Source organism: Bactrocera oleae, chromosome 3 (assembly GCF_042242935.1).
Source record: "Bactrocera oleae isolate idBacOlea1 chromosome 3, idBacOlea1, whole genome shotgun sequence".
Classification (NCBI taxonomy): domain Eukaryota; kingdom Metazoa; phylum Arthropoda; class Insecta; order Diptera; family Tephritidae; genus Bactrocera; species Bactrocera oleae.
In genome coordinates, this window is record NC_091537.1 from 54,734,089 (window position 1) to 54,759,461 (window position 25,373).

The window sequence follows — 25,373 nt, forward strand, 5'->3', positions numbered from 1 at the left end:
GACCTTTGTGCCGAATTAACCGCTATGTTAATGCGGTCTCGGAACTTACGTGATCGCGCAAGAAACAAATGCTTCTTCTTTTGACTGGTCATTAAAATATTGTTCTTGTATTTGCCTTCTTCAAATGATCCGTCTCGGAATGTAGTTACACCGTAGCCATGTTTCTTATTATTATACCACTCTCCTTCGTATCTGTTATTGATTAAAAATTATAACAATAAAATCTTTACTCTATTCAGATATACCATATATAGAATATCATTATAAAAACTTAAAAAGTGAACTGCATTTAGAAAATATATAAATATACACATATATAATAAACTTCATTTTATGTAACAATTTGGATATTTTCATTGAAGAAAGCCCCATTTGAGATTTCTTATTCTTGCCCGATTCGTGATACTACTGCGACTTCTGCTATCTTAATACTACAAGTATAATATTCCTTTATGTCGAGCTTTATGAACTTTGTACATAATTTCTATAATCTCGTAAAAAATAATAATCACAATTCAAAAAATAAAATAAGTAAGTTTCCTGATCTTAAAATAGATGTTTGTAAGTAGGTTCGCAATTTGAACTTCAAAAAGAATAAAAAAGTAACAAAAGAGAAATTGAAAAGAATAATACGTACAATTTAAGGAACTATACATGCGATGTTATAGATCTATTGATTTTCATATCAGTCACATGTATTCGAGGTGTAACCGAAAATTTTATACTCTCGCAATTTGCAAAGACCAAAGCCTGCAAAACTTTATGATAAAACAAGTAAAGAAGAGCTACCCCGGGTCCTAATAGCATCATACCGCCGCAGCTATAGCGTACGGTCAAGGTGTCATACAGCTGGCTGGCCCCCATCTACGCGAATTGCGTTATATTGGGCCATGTCCTGAAGGCCTGGAGACAGGTTAGGGCTATGTGTATTCCGGTAGAAGCTCTCATGTCGGTGTAAAAAATTTCAGATCCATCAGCCTATCCCCGTTTTTGTAGAAAAGGCTGGAGAGACTTATGGATCTGTACATTATGAGCAGAATACCGAAAGGTAAACTGTTACAGGCGCAGGTACCTAAGGGTACCTTAACGTGGTATCCAAGTGGGCGAATAGAAGAGGCCTAGCCGTCAACCCCAGTAAATCCAAAATGGTTTTATTTACTAAGAGGTATGAGATCCCAAACGTGGCCCTCCCCTATTTCCTCCAAATATTGAGGAGAGAGTTAGGAAGGCATCGGTCGCCTTATATTGCTGCAGGGGAGCAACAGGGAAAAGGTGGGGATTCTCACCAAAGGTGATGTTCTGGCTCTACGAAATCGTAGTCAAGCTAATATTGTTCTATGGTGTGTTCGTCTGGTGGAGGGCGCCCGAAAGGGCTACTCTGGCTAAAAAGCTTGAGCGGGTCCAAAGAGCGGCACTCATCGGAATCTCCGGTGCACTGCAAAGCACACCAACGATATATCTTAATGTAATAATTTTAAACATAGCACCTGTGGACATTGCCGGCAGGTGCATTGCTGCGAAGTGTGTTCTAAGGCACAGGGAATCTGGGCTTATAAAGAGGTCCGATCAAGGACACGCCACAATTCTCTACTCCTTCAGCTGAATTCCTCAAAATTTGGATCACTGCGTCACAGCGGCCACTCGAGGCGGCTTTTTCTCTGCTCATATCCCGACGAGGGAGATGTGGATGGGAAGAAGCCGCTGGAGAATAGGCGCGGTGAGCTTTTTCACGGAGGAGTCGAAGTTAGGAGGGAAAGTTGGAGGGGGGTTTTCGGTAAAGAGCTCTCCGTCAATCTTTGCTTCAGGCTACCGGACCACTTTAGTGTTTGTCAGGCGGAAGTGGCTGCGATAAAGGTGGCGGTAAAAGTACTGTTACGAATTCATTCACTCCGACAGCAGAGCGGCAACACTAGCCCTGAGTGCGCGAAACCGTGCAATCAAAGCTAGTCAAGGAGTGTTTGCCTTCACTAGAATTAGTATCTAACTACTTCAATATCAGACTCGTTTGGGTACCTGGTCGCAGCGGAATCGCTGGCAACTGCAAAGCCGATTAGACACACACATCACTTCGGAATGGGATCGAGTTGGATCTTCACTAATGTCTTGCGTTCTGGCTCTGGACCAATGGACCTCGCATGCACTGGATGGATCGCAGGAGGTCAGGGGATCTTCTCGCCTTGAACAAAGTTCATCTCACCGCTATGGTAGGAGTTCTCCCTGGGCACTGTCCAATGGGAACTCATGCCGTACAGTGAATCAAGCTTTTGTGTTGGACTTTTTGCGAGGACGAGTTTTATACATTAATTTATAGTAAAATATAATATTATTCGATGTTAATATGAACTATTAGTTTATACTTACTTAAGACCATCACTACGTTCAGCAACACCATGTCCACAGCGCTTGTCTTTCTTCCATTCCCCCATATATGTTTCAGTCACTGCAGAATCTAGTTGTTCATCCTCCATTGTAAAGCTAGCATTAGAATCTGTGTGAGCCGACCTTAAGAATAATAACAAATATTTTAGAGTTAATTTTAGCAAAAGTAGACTATTCTACCTTGTAGTTAAGTTAGATTGTTCTGATCCGGTGCTTGCCCATGATGAGGTTGACGCTGTTGACCTTACGCTGCTTGATGTTAAGGTGCCACGTTTCTCCAAATCTCCTGTACTTTTTTGCTTTCGCATTTTAAACCCCTAGAAAATATTTATTTATATTACTAATGATAACATTTTCATTCATCAAATGTCGTCTTACAGATAAAAATCCTTTTTTTGACTTTTCTGTCAAACTGTTGCGTCGTGCAGGCAGTTTATCCGATCTTGCAGTTAACACGAAACCCCCTCTTATTTCTTCAGACCGACCTTTGTCGACTTCTCCAATATCTGAACTGCGTAACGAGTTTAAGGACGTGTGAATATCTTTCCGTCGATAATGTGATGCTAATCCGAAGGGAGCTGAAGTCCGAATACCATATCCGTGACGTTTTCCCTCTTGCCATTGCCCCTGATATTTTCCTTTAAATCAATTCATTTTTATATAAACAATTTGTAGAGCAATTTGAACAGACCAAAATGTAATTATATAATAGTTTTGTTCTTCTAACGGTTGTATGTAACACCCAAAAGCAATCATATCGTTATATATATCGAAGTAAGCGGAATAACGAAACGAGTTGAGTTCCACATGTCTATACTTGAGTAAAAATTTAAATAACTTGATAAATCTTGATACAAAAATTCTTTGACAGTACTGTACATATGGACACGATCGAACCAAAACAACACACCCCCCCCAAAAATGTAGTTAATGTAAAATTATAAAATGCTATAACTTACCAAAAATTTAGCTACAACAGTGAAATTTTTTGCAGATGATCAGAGTGCGTTCATAAAATTTAAAAAATTAGCTTGGCCTCGACCCATAATAGGTATGTTATTACGTACATACCTCAGAAAATAGAAAAGATGTATCTGAACCAAATTTGGCGGAAATAAAATTGGATTATATTGAAACCTAACACAAGTGCGTTAACTCGATGCGGAAGCACGTAATGCATAAAAATATTAGCAAAGATGGTACGGATGGCTGCATGTGAATCTATATAAATAATATACAAAAGGTGTGGTACCGCCCATTTTTGGGAGAAATCTTTTATAAAAATTGCGTGCATAACATTGTACCCGACACTGTGATGTCCGACTTTCCAGCTATCTTTGAACCCGTTATAGTGATTTCCAACTTTCGCACTTTAAACTGTGAACATCTTTTCTTAATTATAATGTGGCTTGGCGCTGAAAATGAATGATATTGGTAAACACCTAATATACCTAATATAATGACTTCCGATTCTCTTTAACTTCCTTAGTTAATTAATTTGATTTAAAAATAGTAAATATCTTGGAAACTAAGCATAATGTAGTAATGAAACTAAATGAGTTTTTAACAAATCATAAGGTAATAAGTTAGTATCGCATTATTATATGATTGGAATCTAGTTACGTATTCCTAGAATAATGAATGTTGAATTCTTACGTAATATTTGTATACTCTCACAACATGTTGCTACATAGTATAATAGTTTTGTTCACTATACTGTTGTTTGTAGCACCTATAACTAATCGAATTGCGATTTATACAATATATAAGTTATCAGGATGACGAGACGACTTGAGTTATGAGTAACTGTTTGTACATTCGTCCGTGCAAGCTGGAACTTCATAATGTATTAGATATGGTGATTTCGGCCTTCCACCTAACTTTAAACCACTTATTCGGTCAATATGTGCGATGTTTTAAAGAAGTTGAACTGAATATAAATGAAATTAGTTTGGACCTAGCTCTAAGTACACGAATTTCCAATGTTTAGAACTTAGGTAGAGTGTATGTCACATACTGTATCTTATTTGAGGTTGATATTATGAAATGTGTAATGAATTAAGTGACTCTACTACTTTTAGCATAAGTATGTTCCATTCATAATTTGGTAGAATAATTTTTCGCAGTATAAAATATTTGCCAATACCTAATAATACCTATACCTCTGGCTTGGATCCTTGAAATTTGTAAGATATAAAATGTTCGGATACACCCTTCCTTACTTTTTTCTCTTGTTATGATGCCGTTAGAGACAAATTCTTATTGCGAAATAGAATAAGGCAAATTAAAAATATAATTCCTCATAAAAAATTTAAGTTGTAAAATTCTATGTTTTTTATTATATTTTCATATGTCAGGTGAGGAAAAGATTAGAAAGGTCCAGTGAAACAAAGTGATTATAAGAAAGTGAATTACTAATTTTTTATTGTTTTTTCGTTTAATTACATTGGCAAATTTTACTATTTAGATAGCTACAATGATGGCTGCACTAAAATCAACAATCTAGACCAATTATTTTCGCATATAATTTCTAAATTGACTGGTACATATATTAAATATATATTTATAAACAAATAAAACGTTATTAATATACCTACTTATTTTAACAGATTTAGTTGAAAAACAAGAAAAAACGTTAACTTCAGTTGCACTGAAACTATAATACCCTTTACATATACAAAAGGTTCCTTAGAAGTGCTTGATTCCTATCGTTCAGTTTGTATGACAGCTTTATGCTATAGTGATTCGATCAAAACAATTTCTTCGAAGATTCCATTATTGCCTTGGATAATGATCAGTTCCAAATTTCGGGAAAATATCTCGTCAAATGACTAAGTTTTCCACGCAAGTACTTGAATCCGATCGTTCAGTTTGTATGAAAAATTTCTTCTGAGATTCCATTATTGCCTCAAATAACGATCCGTTCCAAATTTCGTGAAGATAATAGACTCCGTATGTTTTAAAATTAATAGTTTTACTATTCTCGTCATGTTCCGTAGAAGTTTCTCTTACTTATCCCCCCTCATGCTTTCAGTATACTGCTTTTGGTAACGTCTCTCAAATTTCATGATATCTTGATGGAAGCGTTCTCATTGTTCTTTTAAATAAGCTCTCATATTATCTTACAATTTATTTAAATGATAATAGCTGTCTTTGATTCGCCATTTCCCAGCTCGCTGCTGTTTTCTTGACAAAAAAATGACATGTAAAAACAACAACAAAGTTATCGGATACCTCATTAAAGTAGTATAGCCACTATCTTCAGTGCTACCAAGTTTTGTTTTGCATCTTTTTGATCAGTTTACTATTGCGAATGGTTTAAATGACAAATGTATTTTTTCCTTGTGTTTTTAAAACTTAAGACTTAAAAGCAATAATTTATGGAAAACAAAAATAAAGGGTTACAGCAACGTTTTTTAACGCGAAAAAAAGAATTTCTCCATTAAGAAAACATCATAACACTATTGCGCATGCATCAGGAGACATGCTATCGCAGGGTTGCACGACAAGAGTTGCACGTTTGGTTGAGCATCTGGTATATTTTGTTCGATTCGCTGGGGAGTACCGCTTGGCGAATCGGAGACAGCTAATGGAATATGCACAACTTTTGACACATTCTATATTCGAAGGTATGGAAATTCGTAACCATTTAACAATGCACTATTGCCTTAAAACTGTTTCAGGCTTTTTTCTCCTCATCGCTAAGTAACTGTTGAAAAACACATAATCTAAACTTTTTTTTTATTCCTACAAAGATTTCAGCTTTTATTTTCGCCTCTGAAATCTGTAAAAAAAAAAATTCTTCAAATATTTGAAAGCTTTGGATTCATGATTAAATGCCATTACAAATTGTTTATATAATATATACCTAATTTAGAATTGCTTCTCATTTAATATTGAATTTTCCCACTTCGTAATTGGTACGTACAGGCCAATGTTTATGGCGGTAGTAAGCATCATCATTCCTACTATCCGATATCAAAAATAACAGGAGTATTTCGTATAGTTGTATGAAAAGGAATACCAATTTCTTTATATAAACCTTTAAGGTTTTAATTACGATAATAATAATTCTGCTTTATTTTATGCTTATTAAATAATTGAAATCTTTAGAGCTGATGAGACGTGGTACTTTTGGTTTAGATTTCAGAACGAATTCCGAATGAATGCGAAAACCGACATTATATGGGTGCGGGTTTAATCGCTCTAACTGCTTAAAAAGCAAAAATTTCGATTTGTTATTGTCCTTTCATCATATTTGTTTATGGTACATAACCAGAAATGTCTGGAAAGATAAGTATAGATCTAGACAATATGTTAAGTTTGATAAATGTGTATTTGAGACTAGTTTCTTTGGTCTTCAAGACAAGGTATACCTATAAATTGATGGCACAAGCATGTGGAGCAATTTTAGCCCAGCCCTAGATAGCGTTTTAACGCATTATATTATCAAAAAATTGTTGGAAAATGTATCATTCAAAATTGATTTTATCAAACCAATTTACGATGGAGGTGGAATGTGAACGAAGCATTGCGTTTCTTGGCACGATGGCGATAAGAATGGAGGATGTTTGGACTACTAAAATATTATAATTATAAATATAATGATCCCATAATAAAAAAGGTATCAGTGATACTGACACTACTAAAAAGAGTGATCAACCTAAGCATTGAAACCTTCCACATTGAGAACGAAAAAATAAATCAAAGTGTCAAAAAGAATAAGAATATATGAAATAAATTCTACTTCTTCAAATTTCCATTCGTAAAATCGCTTAGTTTAAACATATAAAAATGTTTAGGAGGGCGGAGAGTAGGCTAACTATTCACAAGACTCCTAGCCCCAATATACCCGATAGAGTGATTGCCGACTTTCCACCTTGCTTAAACTGTCTGTATCGTTAAATATGCGTGATATTTTACTGAAATTAATTGGATAAATTTATTTTAAAATAATGTTGTTTAGTGCTGAATAATCACTTGTATTGTTATTTTGATCCTCTGTTCCTCATCATTTGTTTTATTCATATACTCCATTTATTAAGCCCCTTTGGTTGATTTTTTGTCACATACATATGTGTGGTGTATGTATACTATCATTTCAGTTAATTAAATTGATTTTACCATAAACATCTTGGACATGAAGCAAAATGTAGTAGTGAAACTAAATGAGTATATCAAAATATGATTGTATCCCTTCACGCTTTTATCGAATAATGAATGCTAAATCCTTTCGCAACACTTATAAGTATACAGATTTGTCAACAGCTGACAATATTTCACCGCCTTTGAGCCACATAATTGTGAGAGTATAAAATGTTCACTTACGACCGAACTTAGCCATTCCTTAATTATTATATTTTTTTAAGTTTTTTATATTCCTCTTTAAGTTTCTTAGTTCCACTACTTATTATTTATTGCTTGAATTGACCGTAACCTATGTTATATATATAATTATGCTAACAAAACAGTTTTTGTTCCCTTTTGTTGCCATTGACATATATGGATAAAATTTATTCCGTTGGAAAGGAGAAGACGAGCAGAAGTGCTCAACGTTATTATTATTTTTATTGTACGTCAACGGAAACACAGATTGAAAAGATTTCAAAATGGAGCATCAGTTTGAGACTTCATCGGTATTTCATTCAAGCAATTCTTCATTATTTTGCCATCTTTTCGCATTTGTATACGTAGCCACATATGACGACAAACTCAAATTGGCCGATTTAATTCGATTGTTCATTCATGGAAGAATTAGGCCAAGACCAGGAACAGAACAAATGATTTTGCAGGAGAATGAATTATAAATTGTAATTTTTTTAAATTAATTTTTGGAAATTGTTTTCAACAACTTCGATTCTGTTCACATTTTATGCAAAAATTTAAATACTATTAACATTGTAAATAAATTGTAATTTCTATTGGTCGAAATAATTTGACATAGTCAAATCGCATTTAAATAGCAAATGGTTAACGTCTATATACGAGTACAGCAGTCATATTTTTCTAAAACATTGTGATTATCAGAAATTGGGTAAACATCAACTAAAAAAGGAGTAATATTAAATCTTCTGATTTTTTTAAATTTTTTATTTAGTTCTAAAAAAAGTTAACAAAAAATCGTAAAAACCAAAATAAAGATATGTATGTGGCAGGGATACTTTAGAATACACAAAGTTATATTGTATATTATGGTATATACGATATTTGTAAATCTGTTGAGGAGTTGTGTAACGATTACACTGGTCTGCAAGGGTTTTTCTACCCTAGATATAAGATCGATTTTAGATATATTTGGGCCTACAGTCTATGAAATTATAAATGGTTTTGTAATATTTCCTCTCGTTTATTTTTAAATTTTCTTTTTACAATACAAAACTCAAACAACGAAAAACCAAATAACATATTTATTTATTATGCCAGTTTGTGAAAAAGTAAGGATACATGAAAACATGTGTTAAAATTCAATGTTTTATTGAATTAAAAGGCGTTCTGCCTTTTATGAGATTTTCTTCTACAATTTTTTCCTGGTGTCAATATCTTGTTAAGAATCAGCAGTTATCTGCCATTGGCTCTTGCCAATAATAATACAAAAATCCTTCTCCAAAAATCGTAAGCTATGTGACACGCTATTACTTGCCAATTAGTGCATACGCACTTAACATAACATACAAGTATAGCAAAACTGTCTGAAGAAAGTCGAAGAATCGACAAATCTCTTACTATAGTTCCTAATAGTTGCCTAAATTTTCATAATTATAAAACAATTCAAAAATAGAGTTAGGGAATCACCATACCCCAATCTAATACAGTGAAGACCTAGACTTACAAAAAGCACCTAGACTTACGAAAATCAAAGGTCGCACTTCTCTCATCTATCTAAGCGCTCCTCATATGGGTGGTTTATGCGAATAAGCTATAAAAAGCTTCAAATCCTACTTCAAAAAAGTAAATGGATATTACAAATATTAATATATCGAATTTCTACACTTCGAAATAAAACCGTTCTCAATTGACGGTCAATCACTGTACGCTCGCAAGATCACTTTAATTTCACAGCCCTAACTTCCGGACATGTTTTCAAGGGAGCAACCATTGTGGCCATATCTGAGATAGGCGTGGAGTCGCTAGCCTCAATAAGCCGATAATAAAGTAATTGCAAACAATTGCCGATAACACAGAAAGGGCAAATAATAAACAGTCCACACAATAAACCAATAAAAGAAATAACCGCAAATACGATAAGTACAAAAAACAACTACAAATTCAATATGCATATCTTTTGCACGCAGATCGAATTGTTACCAAATATGTTTTCTGCACATACAGGTAAATATGGATATAACTCCATCACCATGTATGCCGCGCCCTCGGCTACTCAACGCCGAAATACATGCAATATAAGCATAACGTGTAATACCAGGCAAAATATTCGTCTATGGGGCCAATGATGTTTAAATGAGATAAGCCTCCCCTACATATACATACACACCAATCTACTCGGGAAAAACTGGGGCACGTGAGAACAACATGCACGAACGCACATCCCACGGCATCCCATCCCACTTCTATACGAAAGCGATTAAGCGCGCTACAATTCGTTTCGTCAGCGATCCTCTGACCTTCAACTTAATTTAAATAAGTGTTAAATTTATAATGTTTTGTAATAAAAAACAAGTAAGGAAGGGCTAAGTTCGGATATAACCGAACATTTTATACTCTCGCAAAGTCAAATGGCATACTCGTTTGAAATTTCTTTGTGGATTGACTGATATTTTCGATAGAAGCTCAACTATAGGCACTGGGGTCCACATTTTTAGTACTTAGGGGCTTGAACAGTTTTGGTTCGATTTAGACAATTTTTAGTCACAAGGTGGCATACTTTAAACGTATTATTCACGCAAAGTTTTACCCCGATATAATCATTGCTACTTGATATGCCGAGTAGAAAGTGAAAGAATCATGTGGAATTGAAAATGGTGGTATATGGGAAATAGGCGTGGTTGTAGTCCGATTTCGACCATTTTTGCACTATGACGGTGGTGCCACGCCCACTGTCTAATTATGAACGCGGTTCCTAAAAAGTCATCCCATACCATTCCAGAGATAAAATTTAATGTCTCTAGCGTGTTTAGTGCTTGATTTATCGCGCTTTTAGTAGTTTTTAACAGTAACGTTATATAGGGAGCGGAGTTGCCACCCGATTTGAACTATTTTCACACTGTAGGTAAAGGTTCTAAAAACATTTGCTTCTAGTGAATTTTGTTATTATATCATTAGCGGTTTAGGAGATATGCACATTAAGCCTATTAGGGGCGGGACCACACCCACTTTAAAAAAAATATTTAACTGCAGATACCCCTCCCTAATATGATTATGTGTACCAAATAACAGTCTTGTATCTTATTGCCATCTGCAATACCAACCGTCTCACGGTACCAAGAAACATGTCTATCAAGTTTCATAAAGATATCTCAATTTTTACTCAAATTAGAGCTTGCACGGACGGACGGACAGACAGTCACCCAGATTTCAACTCGTTTCTTCATACTGATCATTTATATAATATATACATAACCCTATATCTAACTCGATTAGTTTTAGGTGATGCAAACAACCGTTAGGTGAACAAAACTATTATACTCTGTAGCAACAGGTTGCAAGAGTATAATAAATTGCCACTTATTTCGTATCAGAAGGAAATCTGCTTTTCATTTTTAACATTAACCGTGAGTGTAAGTGCTTACCTATTTGTTCAGCCATCATACACCGATCTCAACAACCTTAATATCATTCTTCCATCACTTTTAGATCCGGGTTGAACCGTTCTCTCTGTCCCTCACTATAACTTCCAAATTATCCGAAAATGTATCCAGATGATTATGGAGATAGTCAATTTTGTTCCTGGAGTCTGACAGTTTGCCAGGATATTTGCACAATTTCTTCATAATTTGGTGCTTAATGATTAACTAGGAAATTTTCGACTATCAACACAAAACTTTTTCACGGATCATTTTCCAGTACAGTCATACCTTTGATAAATATTGTATTTTTCATTAATTGCAATATTTAAAGACCATAAAATTTTTCACTTCTCAACTTTTCCATACTAAGTTTCAGAAATGTTTATAAATGTAATCAAAACAATATCCCCATACGTAAAATGCTTTGACAAATTGCTTTATTCTTTTTTTTATTTTCATTGAGTAGAACAGGACATTTTGTAAACTCATTTTCCAGTACAGTCATACCTTTGATAAATATTGTATTTTTCATTAATTGCAATATTTAAAGACCATAAAATTTTTCACTTCTCAACTTTTCCATACTAAGTTTCAGAAATGTTTATAAATGTAATCAAAACAATATCCCCATACGTAAAATGCTTTGACAAATTGCTTTATTCTTTTTTTTATTTTCATTGAGTAGAACAGGACATTTTGTAAACTGTAATTACCTAAGAGAACTAAGATCACGTGACATTTGTATGCACGAAAAAAGTGTGCCGAACACTAATCATGACTGGAAAACTAAAGTTTTATTACTAAAAAAATGATAAATATCAAAATTTTAAATATGCAATTATCTTTAAAACAAGAGCACATTCAATATTTTCATGAATAAGGTCGTAATCTGGACACTGAAAGCATCAAGATTTTCAGGGCAACAAAATAAAATATAATTTTTGTAGAGCTATGTTATTGAAGATAGTTTGAAGAAAGAATGAAATATTTCGGAACGTTTCGTAAAATAAAAAATAAAATACCAACTCCTTTTTTGATCATATATTCCTATAAATATTAACATTTATAGAAATTAATGATATACTTAATTTAATAAGGCGCCAATTAATTTAATTTTAATTTATATAAAATATTGTGTAATAGTAAAAACGCAATTACAATATACACCATCGTTTTATTAAAAAAATACCAGAATGGCAAGTCTGTATTCAAGTATCAATTGATGGTCAAAAGTGGGCCCACTGAGAATTATATGTGGTCTAGAGTAAGTAGAGTAAAGTGGGAGTCTAAACGAACTAGTTGGGGGATATGTTATGTAGCGTTGGACCAGATGCTTTTAACATGTGGGTTACAACGTAGCATGGTATTTTTCTAGTCCATAATGTGGCCCTTCTTTCATGTACATTTAAACTCTCGAAGCACATTTCCACCGCCCACCTTTAGGTGAAACTCTATACCTCAACAACTACTCTACCAATTTCAATCGATGTACCTATGTTATGTTGCATAACATAACTCTGACATCTATATCTTGAAGTGTAAAAATGGGTGAAATCGGACAACAACCATACCAACTTCTCATATATAACCAATTTAAATTCTATCTGATTCTTTCATGTTACAAGATACAAAAATTGTGCTTTTAACGTATTCCATCTCAAGTTTAAGTATTGTCGAAATCGGATTACAACTTTTCGAAGTGCCATATACCGAATACGTGGAGCCCAGTGACCATGACCGACTTTTTACAAGAAATATCGGTTGATTCATTTTATATATTTTTGAAATACTGAGGGAATCTTTTTCTGATAACAACATGCCCTTGTGTCAAAAACTGATAATATCGGATCAATAACATTCGGTTTCCCCGATCTGTATGGATCTGGTATACACATATTTTCGAACTTTCGGTTGACTTTATACCCTTATAGACTTTATGTATATTGGTCAATCTGTGAGGTGTGCTAGCACAATAAAGTGAAAACTGGGCGTACTACAGTTTAATGCCGATTTGTCTGTCATTGTGAGAATTGCGTGAAAACATGTTATCGAGTATACATGAGTAGTGCCAAACGTTAATGCGATCAAGGCAACTCCATCTGACATTAACGTTTTTATACATACATATGTGCGAGATAATTTAAGGAAATCAATTCAACAAGTTTCCTTTAAAATAATGTGGTTTAGCGTTGAATATGAATGTGGCTGTTTTCTTTAGCCTTAACCACATACCCCTAATATATTGATTTCTGATCCTCTAGTTTAGCCCCTTTAGTTGAGTTTACAACCCATATACCTTATTTAAGCTCATTAGCTTGATATTAATATAAATATTTAGTCCAGGAAAATGTTGTAATCAAACTAAGTCTATGATTTGAAATCCATTCGCTTTCTTCGAATAAGGAATATTGAGTTCTTACGCAACATTTTGTAATACACAGCTTTGCAACACCTGAAAATACTTCCTCAACTTTGTTCCTTTGCGAGTGTATAGAATGTTATACCCGACCTTAATCATTTTTAACTTTTTTTAATAATTTGCATTATAAGCATATTTTAAATAAGAACAAGTAAGGGAGAGTTAAGTTCGGCTGTTACCGAACATTTTATACTCTTGTAACTTGCAACATCAAAGCCGGGCAAATATCTTTAGGCGATGGCAAAACTTTGTTGTGAAATGTTGTGAAAGAATTCAACATTCATTATTCGACGAAATCGTGAATGGATTACAATAAAATTTTGTATTTTATTAAGTTACAATATAGGTTATAGACTCATTTAGTTTATTTTACTTCGTATCATCCAAAATTATATTAAAAATCATCTTCAAACGTTATATGTGATATAAACTCAACCGGGAGGCTTAATTAAATACATTGAGTTGATTTAGAAACCGTCAACGGAATCATTATATTAGATATATGAGAATAAGACAAAAGTATCCATTAATAATTTTGTAACTTTTAAGAAAACTTGTTCACTTAAATTCAATAAAATATCACACATTTTGACCAACCTTAATGGTTTAAAGTCAGCTGGAAAATCGAGAACATACTTTCAAGCAATTTTATAAATAAATAACTCGTACACTGACCGACATATGCGGCATATGATTTGTGAGAATAACGAAAGTCATTATGTACATTACGATATATTATATATACGTATCGGAGTAGGGGTAATTCTGAGGCTAAATGCACATATTTTCGGCCTTATACTATAGTACATCCAATATTATATGTTGAGTTAATATTGCTAAGATATCGTACATATTGACTAATATATATGATGTATAAAAAACCGGAAGTTTGAAAACCTTATGGTAGGGTTATGGGAGATAGGGGTAGTATTGACCCAATTTATCTATTTTTAGCATTCCCACATATTATTACCAGAAAACAAGCAAGACTAAACATTTTATACTCTTGCAGCTTGCAAGGATCAAAAGAGGGAAACTTTATATTAAACAAGTAAGGAAGTTCTAAGTTCGGGCGTAACCGGACATTTTGAACTCTCGCAACTTGCAAAGATCAAAGCCCGGGAAATTACTTCAAGTGTTGTCGAAATTTTATATTAAAGGAAGTATTGATCCGATTCAACCCAGTTTTGACACAAAGACGTACTATAATCGAGAGTTTCATTTATTTATTTTATTATATGCATTTAAATTATATATGTTACATATTGACCGATATTTTTGATAAAAAGTCAACCATAAGCACTGGGGTCCACATATTCATTTTGATTCGATTTAGACAATTTTTGGTCACAAAGTGGCATACTTTAAACGCATTATTCACGCTAAGCCTTTCGCCGAGATACAATCATTGTTGCTTGATTTGCATAGTGGAAAGTGAAAGAATCAGATGGAATTTAAAATGGTGTTATATGAGAAATAGGCGTGGTTATAATCCGATTTCGCCCATTTTCGCACTATAACATAGAAATATGAGAAGAATGTTATGTATCAAAGTTGGTTGAAAGCGGTTAAGCAGATCCCAAGACATGGGTTTTCGCCTTAAAGTGAGCGGTGGTACGCCCACTGTCATCCCAGAGATAAAATTTAATGTCTCCGACGTGTTTACTGTACCGTTATATGGAGAGAGGGCTGGGTTGTCACCTGAATCCCCCATTCTCACACTGTCGATATAAGTGCTAAAAACACTTGCTCTCAGTGAATTTTGTTTATGTAGCTTTAGCGGTTTAGGAAATGAAATTTATAAGGGGGCGGGACCACGCCAACTTTATAAAAAGAATTTGAATTACAGATGCCCCTCCCTAATGTGATCCTGTATACCAAATAACAGTCTTGTATCTTATTGTGGAGCTTAGTTGTGGCAATTTATTTGTTTTGATAAATGTCGTTTTGTGGGCGTGGCTGTGGTCCGGTTACGCTCATCTGCAATACCAACCGTCTTACGGTACCAGGAAATTTCATAAAGATATCTCAATCTTTACTCAAGTTACAGCTTGCACAGACGAACGGACGGACAGACAGTCATCCGGATTTCAACTCGTCTCTTCATTCTGATCATTTATATTATATATACATAACTTTATATCTAACTCGACTAGTTTTAGGTGATACTAACAATCGGAAGAAACAAAACTATACTCTGTAGCAACAGGCTGCGAGAGTATAAAAATGTTGTAAAATAATTCTATATTCATTATTCGATGAAATTGTAAATGGATAACAATTAAATTTGGTATTTTTTTAAGTTATACTATAGGTCATATACTCACTTAATTTTATAACTACATTTTGCTTCGCTTCAGCTAAAATTGTATTAAAATCATCTTCAAATGAGATATAAGGGATATAAACTCTACTAAAGAAGCTAAAGATAATGTAATAAGCTGATGTGAAAAGGAGGATCGCAATTCATTATTTTAGGGATATAAGGTTAGGACCAATGTCTAGACCAATTTCATTCATATTCCCACACAACTTTTAAGAAAACTTGTTTATTTCATTTTATTAAAGTATCACACATTTTGTCAGTTGAAAATTCGGAAATTACTATACAGGCTACATTCGGGACAGATTTACACGCTGGCCGGAAGCGTTACCTATACCAGATATAATAGCACCCATTGTCGCCAAAACGCTACTGAATGGTGGGATTTCTCGGTTTGGTGTGCCTGTGACTATTACATCAGACTAAGGACGTTAGTTCGAGAGCGCCCTATTTTAACAATTACTACAGTAAGTAGGTACTCGTCATTTTCGCCTTACCACACCCAAGCACTTCTACAAGTATGCTATAACACTAGCCAACTTCATATTCACCACTTATTTTATAGAGCTAACGATCTGCATACAAGAACGACGCAGCCAATTTAGTTTATGGCGAGAACCTGCGACTACCTTCAGAATTTTTCTTAGATAGCAAACCGACGAATCAGCGAAGAGGATATGGTCAAACAACTACGTTCATGTATGCGAGACCTACGTCCAGTTGCCACCGCTTGACATGCGAAACAGAAAATACTCGTCTACTCCGGGTTAAAATCTTGCCAACAAGTTTTTATTCGAGACAATCTACTTGTAGTGGGACCATCGCTATCGAATCTATACAAAGTTATTCAACGATTTCCCAAATACTTTTTAGTGGAAGTGAACCACAGCGTTATTAATGTTTCAATTGATCCTTTGAAACCTGCTTTCGTCCCCACTTCACAAAGTGTCTAGGAGGAGAGTATTGTTGCAACCTCTTGGCGTCATTACGGCGTTAATTCAATCCTCGGCGCTGCATTTCTAAAATACAACTCTACCTAACTCCTAAAATGTAACGCTTGCTAGCATATGTTTTTAGTCCTTCATTCCTTTTGTTATAACATTCTTATTAGCTCTTAAGTTTTAACGAATAAGAAATAAATCTCTTTTGCGATTGGACGTCAAACATATCGCATTCACTTATTCCCACTGGATATGTATAGCTTTATACATATGTTTGTCAATTAGTTTTAGGTGTTACAAACAACCGTTAGGTGAACAAAACTATGATATTCTGTAGCATCATAGTGCAATAGTATAAAAAACGATAACTTCGGTTGAACCGAAGCTAAACTAGCCTTCAGAGAACAGACGATCGGAACATTGCTAAACCGGAAAGCTGATGACCGCGATGCAGTGCTCCAAGTAAGCAGGGATGCAATCGAAGTGACAGAGGATGGCGGAATGTCTATCTCTGGAATCTTTAACGTAGCTTGATTTCCGAAGTCTCTTAGGAACCCTCGCAGTTTCATTGTTTTATCTAAGGGATTGACCGCTATTTTCGGTAAGAAGTCCATAGGTATTCAGGACCACATACTTGGTATCTTGGGGCTTGATAATTTATGGTTCAATTTCAAGCATTTTGAAACTTTAGATGGCATATCTTAAGAGGACTATTTGAAAAAAAGTTCTTTTCCGATAACTTGATTGGTTTTGGATTTGTATACTGTAAAATGAAGGAACTAGATGAAACTTAAAATTTTTTCACATGAAGCACGTCGTATTCTGATTTGGCCCATTTTTAGGTCTATAAAATATATACATACATAAAACATATTAAAGGGCGGGCCCATGCCCACAGATAACATTTACGACTGCAATCCCCTGTTTCAAATTACAGCTTTATAGCTTAATTTGGAGCTTAGCCATAGAACTTTATAGGTTTAATTTAAAATAATTTTAAAATTTGTGGGCATGGCAATTGTTCGCTTGCGCCTATCTGCAATACCGGACAGACAATCACTCAACTGATTTCAACTTGTCTCCTCATCCTGATAAGGGTGGCAATGGCCACCCATGTAATTCATCGGGAGTATAACACTAAACAGCTTCGCCAAATTTTGCTCTATAAGAGTCTGTTGATTGCTGTGAAAGTGATATCTCTGTATATGAAACTGCAATGGCCACCCACATAATTCGATCTTCTCTACGATGCATTCACTATTGATGTTCATTAGTATAACGTGTTACAGCATTGCTAACTCTTGCGCTACACTAAGTCTGTAGAGTGCTGTGAGAACGATCTCTCATATAATAAATATGGGAAACAGCGGAAGCAGCGAGAAGCGATAGAATAAGTCTTGTTAGAATTTTTTCCACTTAGATTTTTGTAGTAAATGGAACAGGCACGTTCTGATCGAAGATAAAATATAAAAAACCATTAAAATTATTTAAATTTTACTCTAACTAAACTAAAAAAGCATAGTTTCAACGGCACCAGTTCGCTTCGAAAAGTAAGTGCAATTATGAAATGGGAAGATAAGCCAATTCGCGATGCTAGCAAACTTATAAAATTCATTATGAAAGACGCGATCAGTTGAAATAAGTTACTAAAACTTTTGGATTTTTATTTAATATTGATCAGCTGCAAACTTTTACATTCACAGCCATTGTTAAACATTGTAAAAAATTACAAACGAAGTGCAAGCTATTGGGAGAAAAATTGATCATAAAAGTGGACGTTAGAAAATATTTTTGTTCACAAGAATTAATAGATATCGTTCTAAATTTATTTACGGAAATACGTGTCTTGCTAACACTGTTTCGGTAGTTAGTGTAGAGTGCAGGTTCTTTAATTGAAACTTACCAAAACCTCTCTGCGCTCTACAATGTGTAAAGGACTTGGCAATACTATCAATTGAAAATAAAGTGGCACAAACTCCTACAATAGATGCGTATGATTTAAAGGCACGCAAATATTTAAATAATTAACTTTTTTATTGTACTACTAATTATAATAATTTATATTAATTATGTTACACCTTTGGAGTATGAGTATTTTTTAGTAAAATGCCCTGAATAATTTTCAAAAGTTATACATTTTGTTGTTATGGCAAAACGAGCTTAGAAGAAGGTACTTTATAGCTGAAAACCTCCACTTTCAGAAAAAGTGTTTTTATTTCGAATAACTTAACCGATTTAAAATTAGGTGGAATGTCCGAAATCCCTATTTCGGGTATATATGTATATGTATATAGCTCTTGTCTGCAATATTTAAAGACCATAAAATTTTTCACTTCTCAACTTTTCCATACTAAGTTTCAGAAATGTTTATGAATGTAATCAAAACAATATCCCCATACGTAAAATGCTTTGACAAATTGCTTTATTCTTTTTTTTATTTTCATTGAGTAGAACAGGACATTTTGTAAACTCATTTTCCAGTACAGTCATACCTTTGATAAATATTGTATTTTTCATTAATTGCAATATTTAAAGACCATAAAATTTTTCACTTCTCAACTTTTCCATACTAAGTTTCAGAAATGTTTATAAATGTAATCAAAACAATATCCCCATACGTAAAATGCTTTGACAAATTGCTTTATTCTTTTTTTTATTTTCATTGAGTAGAACAGGACATTTTGTAAACTGTAATTACCTAAGAGAACTAAGATCACGTGACATTTGTATGCACGAAAAAAGTGTGCCGAACACTAATCATGACTGGAAAACTAAAGTTTTATTACTAAAAAAATGATAAATATCAAAATTTTAAATATGCAATTATCTTTAAAACAAGAGCACATTCAATATTTTCATGAATAAGGTCGTAATCTGGACACTGAAAGCATCAAGATTTTCAGGGCAACAAAATAAAATATAATTTTTGTAGAGCTATGTTATTGAAGATAGTTTGAAGAAAGAATGAAATATTTCGGAACGTTTCGTAAAATAAAAAATAAAATACCAACTCCTTTTTTGATCATATATTCCTATAAATATTAACATTTATAGAAATTAATGATATACTTAATTTAATAAGGCGCCAATTAATTTAATTTTAATTTATATAAAATATTGTGTAATAGTAAAAACGCAATTACAATATACACCATCGTTTTATTAAAAAAATACCAGAATGGCAAGTCTGTATTCAAGTATCAATTGATGGTCAAAAGTGGGCCCACTGAGAATTATATGTGGTCTAGAGTAAGTAGAGTAAAGTGGGAGTCTAAACGAACTAGTTGGGGGATATGTTATGTAGCGTTGGACCAGATGCTTTTAACATGTGGGTTACAACGTAGCATGGTATTTTTCTAGTCCATAATGTGGCCCTTCTTTCATGTACATTTAAACTCTCGAAGCACATTTCCATAAAGTAGTATATAGAAGAGAGAGGTGAATTCAGGTTGTAGCATGAGTAAAAATTAGTGTTCCCTGACACCAAGAAGTTCGACATTGTAAATGGGTTGAATCGGACCATTCCTACACCCACAAAATGTCGGAAACCGAAAACCTATAAAATGCCATTATCAAGCGCAAATTATAAAATACTGTAATTTTGTACAGTGGTTTGCAGATGGGAGTGGTATATGTGATTGAAAACTTTTACAAAGTGGGAGTTACCCCGCCCCTGAAAAGTTTAATGCAAATATCTCAAAAACCTTTAAAGCTATATTAACCAAATTAGCTCAAGACAAATTTTTTTTGTAGGATGAAAATTTAATAAATCGGATGATAACCCTGCCCTAATAATTGTTATATTGCGATAACTCCCTAATTAAATAAGTTAGTAGTCTTATCAATTTGCATCTCACATTCCTATCAGGCCCTGATAAAAGCCGGAGTCAAGTTTGGACAATGAGCATGGTACCGCCCACCTTTAGGTGAAACTCTATACCTCAACAACTACTCTACCAATTTCAATCGATGTACCTATGTTATGTTGCATAACATAACTCTGACATCTATATCTTGAAGTGTAAAAATGGGTGAAATTGGACAACAACCATACCAACTTCTCATATATAACCAATTTAAATTCTATCTGATTCTTTCATGTTACAAGATACAAAAATTGTGCTTTTAACGTATTCCATCTCAAGTTTAAGTATTGTCGAAATCGGATTACAACTTTTCGAAGTGCCATATACCGAATACGTGGAGCCCAGTGACCATGACCGACTTTTTACAAGAAATATCGGTTGATTCATTTTATATATTTTTGAAATACTGAGGGAATCTTTTTCTGATAACAACATGCCCTTGTGTCAAAAACTGATAATATCGGATCAATAACATTCGGTTCCCCCGATCTGTATGGATCTGGTATACACATATTTTCGAACTTTCGGTTGACTTTATACCCTTATAGACTTTATGTATATTGGTCAATCTGTGAGGTGTGCTAGCACAATAAAGTGAAAACTGGGCGTACTACAGTTTAATGCCGATTTGTCTGTCATTGTGAGAATTGCGTGAAAACATGTTATCGAGTATACATGAGTAGTGCCAAACGTTAATGCGATCAAGGCAACTCCATCTGACATTAACGTTTTTATACATACATATGTGCGAGATAATTTAAGGAAATCAATTCAACAAGTTTCCTTTAAAATAATGTGGTTTAGCGTTGAATATGAATGTGGCTGTTTTCTTTAGCCTTAACCACATACCCCTAATATATTGATTTCTGATCCTCTAGTTTAGCCCCTTTAGTTGAGTTTACAACCCATATACCTTATTTAAGCTCATTAGCTTGATATTAATATAAATATTTAGTCCAGGAAAATGTTGTAATCAAACTAAGTCTATGATTTGAAATCCATTCGCTTTCTTCGAATAAGGAATATTGAGTTCTTACGCAACATTTTGTAATACACAGCTTTGCAACACCTGAAAATACTTCCTCAACTTTGTTCCTTTGCGAGTGTATAGAATGTTATACCCGACCTTAATCATTTTTAACTTCTTTTAATAATTTGCATTATAAGCATATTTTAAATAAGAACAAGTAAGGGAGAGTTAAGTTCGGCTGTTACCGAACATTTTATACTCTTGTAACTTGCAACATCAAAGCCGGGCAAATATCTTTAGGCGATGGCAAAACTTTGTTGTGAAATGTTGTGAAAGAATTCAACATTCATTATTCGACGAAATCGTGAATGGATTACAATAAAATTTTGTATTTTATTAAGTTACAATATAGGTTATAGACTCATTTAGTTTATTTTACTTCGTATCATCCAAAATTATATTAAAAATCATCTTCAAACGTTATATGTGATATAAACTCAACCGGGAGGCTTAATTAAATACATTGAGTTGATTTAGAAACCGTCAACGGAATCATTATATTAGATATATGAGAATAAGACAAAAGTATCCATTAATAATTTTGTAACTTTTAAGAAAACTTGTTCACTTAAATTCAATAAAATATCACACATTTTGACCAACCTTAATGGTTTAAAGTCAGCTGGAAAATCGAGAACATACTTTCAAGCAATTTTATAAATAAATAACTCGTACACTGACCGACATATGCGGCATATGATTTGTGAGAATAACGAAAGTCATTATGTACATTACGATATATTATATATACGTATCGGAGTAGGGGTAATTCTGAGGCTAAATGCACATATTTTCGGCCTTATACTATAGTACATCCAATATTATATGTTGAGTTAATATTGCTAAGATATCGTACATATTGACTAATATATATGATGTATAAAAAACCGGAAGTTTGAAAACCTTATGGTAGGGTTATGGGAGATAGGGGTAGTATTGACCCAATTTATCTATTTTTAGCATTCCCACATATTATTACCAGAAAACAAGCAAGACTAAACATTTTATACTCTTGCAGCTTGCAAGGATCAAAAGAGGGAAACTTTATATTAAACAAGTAAGGAAGTTCTAAGTTCGGGCGTAACCGGACATTTTGAACTCTCGCAACTTGCAAAGATCAAAGCCCGGGAAATTACTTCAAGTGTTGTCGAAATTTTATATTAAAGGAAGTATTGATCCGATTCAACCCAGTTTTGACACAAAGACGTACTATAATCGAGAGTTTCATTTATTTATTTTATTATATGCATTTAAATTATATATGTTACATATTGACCGATATTTTTGATAAAAAGTCAACCATAAGCACTGGGGTCCACATATTCATTTTGATTCGATTTAGACAATTTTTGGTCACAAAGTGGCATACTTTAAACGCATTATTCACGCTAAGCCTTTCGCCGAGATACAATCATTGTTGCTTGATTTGCATAGTGGAAAGTGAAAGAATCAGATGGAATTTAAAATGGTGTTATATGAGAAATAGGCGTGGTTATAATCCGATTTCGCCCATTTTCGCACTATAACATAGAAATATGAGAAGAATGTTATGTATCAAAGTTGGTTGAAAGCGGTTAAGCAGATCCCAAGACATGGGCTTTCGCCTTAAAGTGAGCGGTGGTACGCCCACTGTCATCCCAGAGATAAAATTTAATGTCTCCGACGTGTTTACTGTACCGTTATATGGAGAGAGGGCTGGGTTGTCACCTGAATCCCCCATTCTCACACTGTCGATATAAGTGCTAAAAACACTTGCTCTCAGTGAATTTTGTTTATGTAGCTTTAGCGGTTTAGGAAATGAAATTTATAAGGGGGCGGGACCACGCCAACTTTATAAAAAGAATTTGAATTACAGATGCCCCTCCCTAATGTGATCCTGTATACCAAATAACAGTCTTGTATCTTATTGTGGAGCTTAGTTGTGGCAATTTATTTGTTTTGACAAATGTCGTTTTGTGGGCGTGGCTGTGGTCCGGTTACGCTCATCTGCAATACCAACCGTCTTACGGTACCAGGAAATTTCATAAAGATATCTCAATCTTTACTCAAGTTACAGCTTGCACAGACGGACGGACGGACAGACAGTCATCCGGATTTCAACTCGTCTCTTCATTCTGATCATTTATATTATATACACATAACTTTATATCTAACTCGACTAGTTTTAGGTGATACTAACAATCGGAAGAAACAAAACTATATTCTGTAGCAACAGGCTGCGAGAGTATAAAAATGTTGTAAAATAATTCTATATTCATTATTCGATGAAATTGTAAATGGATAACAATTAAATTTGGTATTTTTTTAAGTTATACTATAGGTCATATACTCACTTAATTTTATAACTACATTTTGCTTCGCTTCAGCTAAAATTGTATTAAAATCATCTTCAAATGAGATATAAGGGATATAAACTCTACTAAAGAAGCTAAAGATAATGTAATAAGCTGATGTGAAAAGGAGGATCGCAATTCATTATTTTAGGGATATAAGGTTAGGACCAATGTCTAGACCAATTTCATTCATATTCCCACACAACTTTTAAGAAAACTTGTTTATTTCATTTTATTAAAGTATCACACATTTTGTCAGTTGAAAATTCGGAAATTACTATACAGGCTACATTCGGGACAGATTTACACGCTGGCCGGAAGCGTTACCTATACCAGATATAATAGCACCCATTGTCGCCAAAACGCTACTGAATGGTGGGATTTCTCGGTTTGGTGTGCCTGTGACTATTACATCAGACTAAGGACGTTAGTTCGAGAGCGCCCTATTTTAACAATTACTACAGTAAGTAGGTACTCGTCATTTTCGCCTTACCACACCCAAGTACTTCTACAAGTATGCTATAACACTAGCCAACTTCATATTCACCACTTATTTTATAGAGCTTACGATCTGCATACAAGAACGACGCAGCCAATTTAGTTTATGGCGAGAACCTGCGACTACCTTCAGAATTTTTCTTAGATAGCAAACCGACGAATCAGCGAAGAGGATATGGTCAAACAACTACGTTCATGTATGCGAGACCTACGTCCAGTTGCCACCGCTTGACATGCGAAACAGAAAATACTCGTCTACTCCGGGTTAAAATCTTGCCAACAAGTTTTTATTCGAGACAATCTACTTGTAGTGGGACCATCGCTATCGAATCTATACAAAGTTATTCAACGATTTCCCAAATACTTTTTAGTGGAAGTGAACCACAGCGTTATTAATGTTTCAATTGATCCTTTGAAACCTGCTTTCGTCCCCACTTCACAAAGTGTCTAGGAGGAGAGTATTGTTGCAACCTCTTGGCGTCATTACGGCGTTAATTCAATCCTCGGCGCTGCATTTCTAAAATACAACTCTACCTAACTCCTAAAATGTAACGCTTGCTAGCATATGTTTTTAGTCCTTCATTCCTTTTGTTATAACATTCTTATTAGCTCTTAAGTTTTAACGAATAAGAAATAAATCTCTTTTGCGATTGGACGTCAAACATATCGCATTCACTTATTCCCACTGGATATGTATAGCTTTATACATATGTTTGTCAATTAGTTTTAGGTGTTACAAACAACCGTTTGGTGAACAAAACTATGATATTCTGTAGCATCATAGTGCAATAGTATAAAAAACGATAACTTCGGTTGAACCGAAGCTAAACTAGCCTTCAG

General features: G+C 34.1%; 1 protein-coding gene across 1 annotated transcript in view; it reads right to left on the bottom strand.

Moving 5' to 3' along the window:
- Positions 1 to 67: 67 nt before the first annotated feature.
- The window catches only part of LOC118681220 (junctophilin-3), a 131,638-nt gene continuing 106,332 nt past the window's right edge, over positions 68 to 25,373 (bottom strand). Inside the window, exons 6-10 of the mRNA XM_070106645.1 lie at positions 2,758 to 3,017; positions 2,560 to 2,696; positions 2,362 to 2,502; positions 2,014 to 2,274; positions 68 to 192 (exon numbers count right to left, since the gene is read on the bottom strand). Coding sequence (XP_069962746.1) covers positions 2,160 to 2,274; positions 2,362 to 2,502; positions 2,560 to 2,696; positions 2,758 to 3,017 — 653 coding nt within the window. The 3' untranslated portion in view covers positions 68 to 192; positions 2,014 to 2,159. The remainder of the gene's footprint in view (positions 193 to 2,013; positions 2,275 to 2,361; positions 2,503 to 2,559; positions 2,697 to 2,757; positions 3,018 to 25,373) is intronic.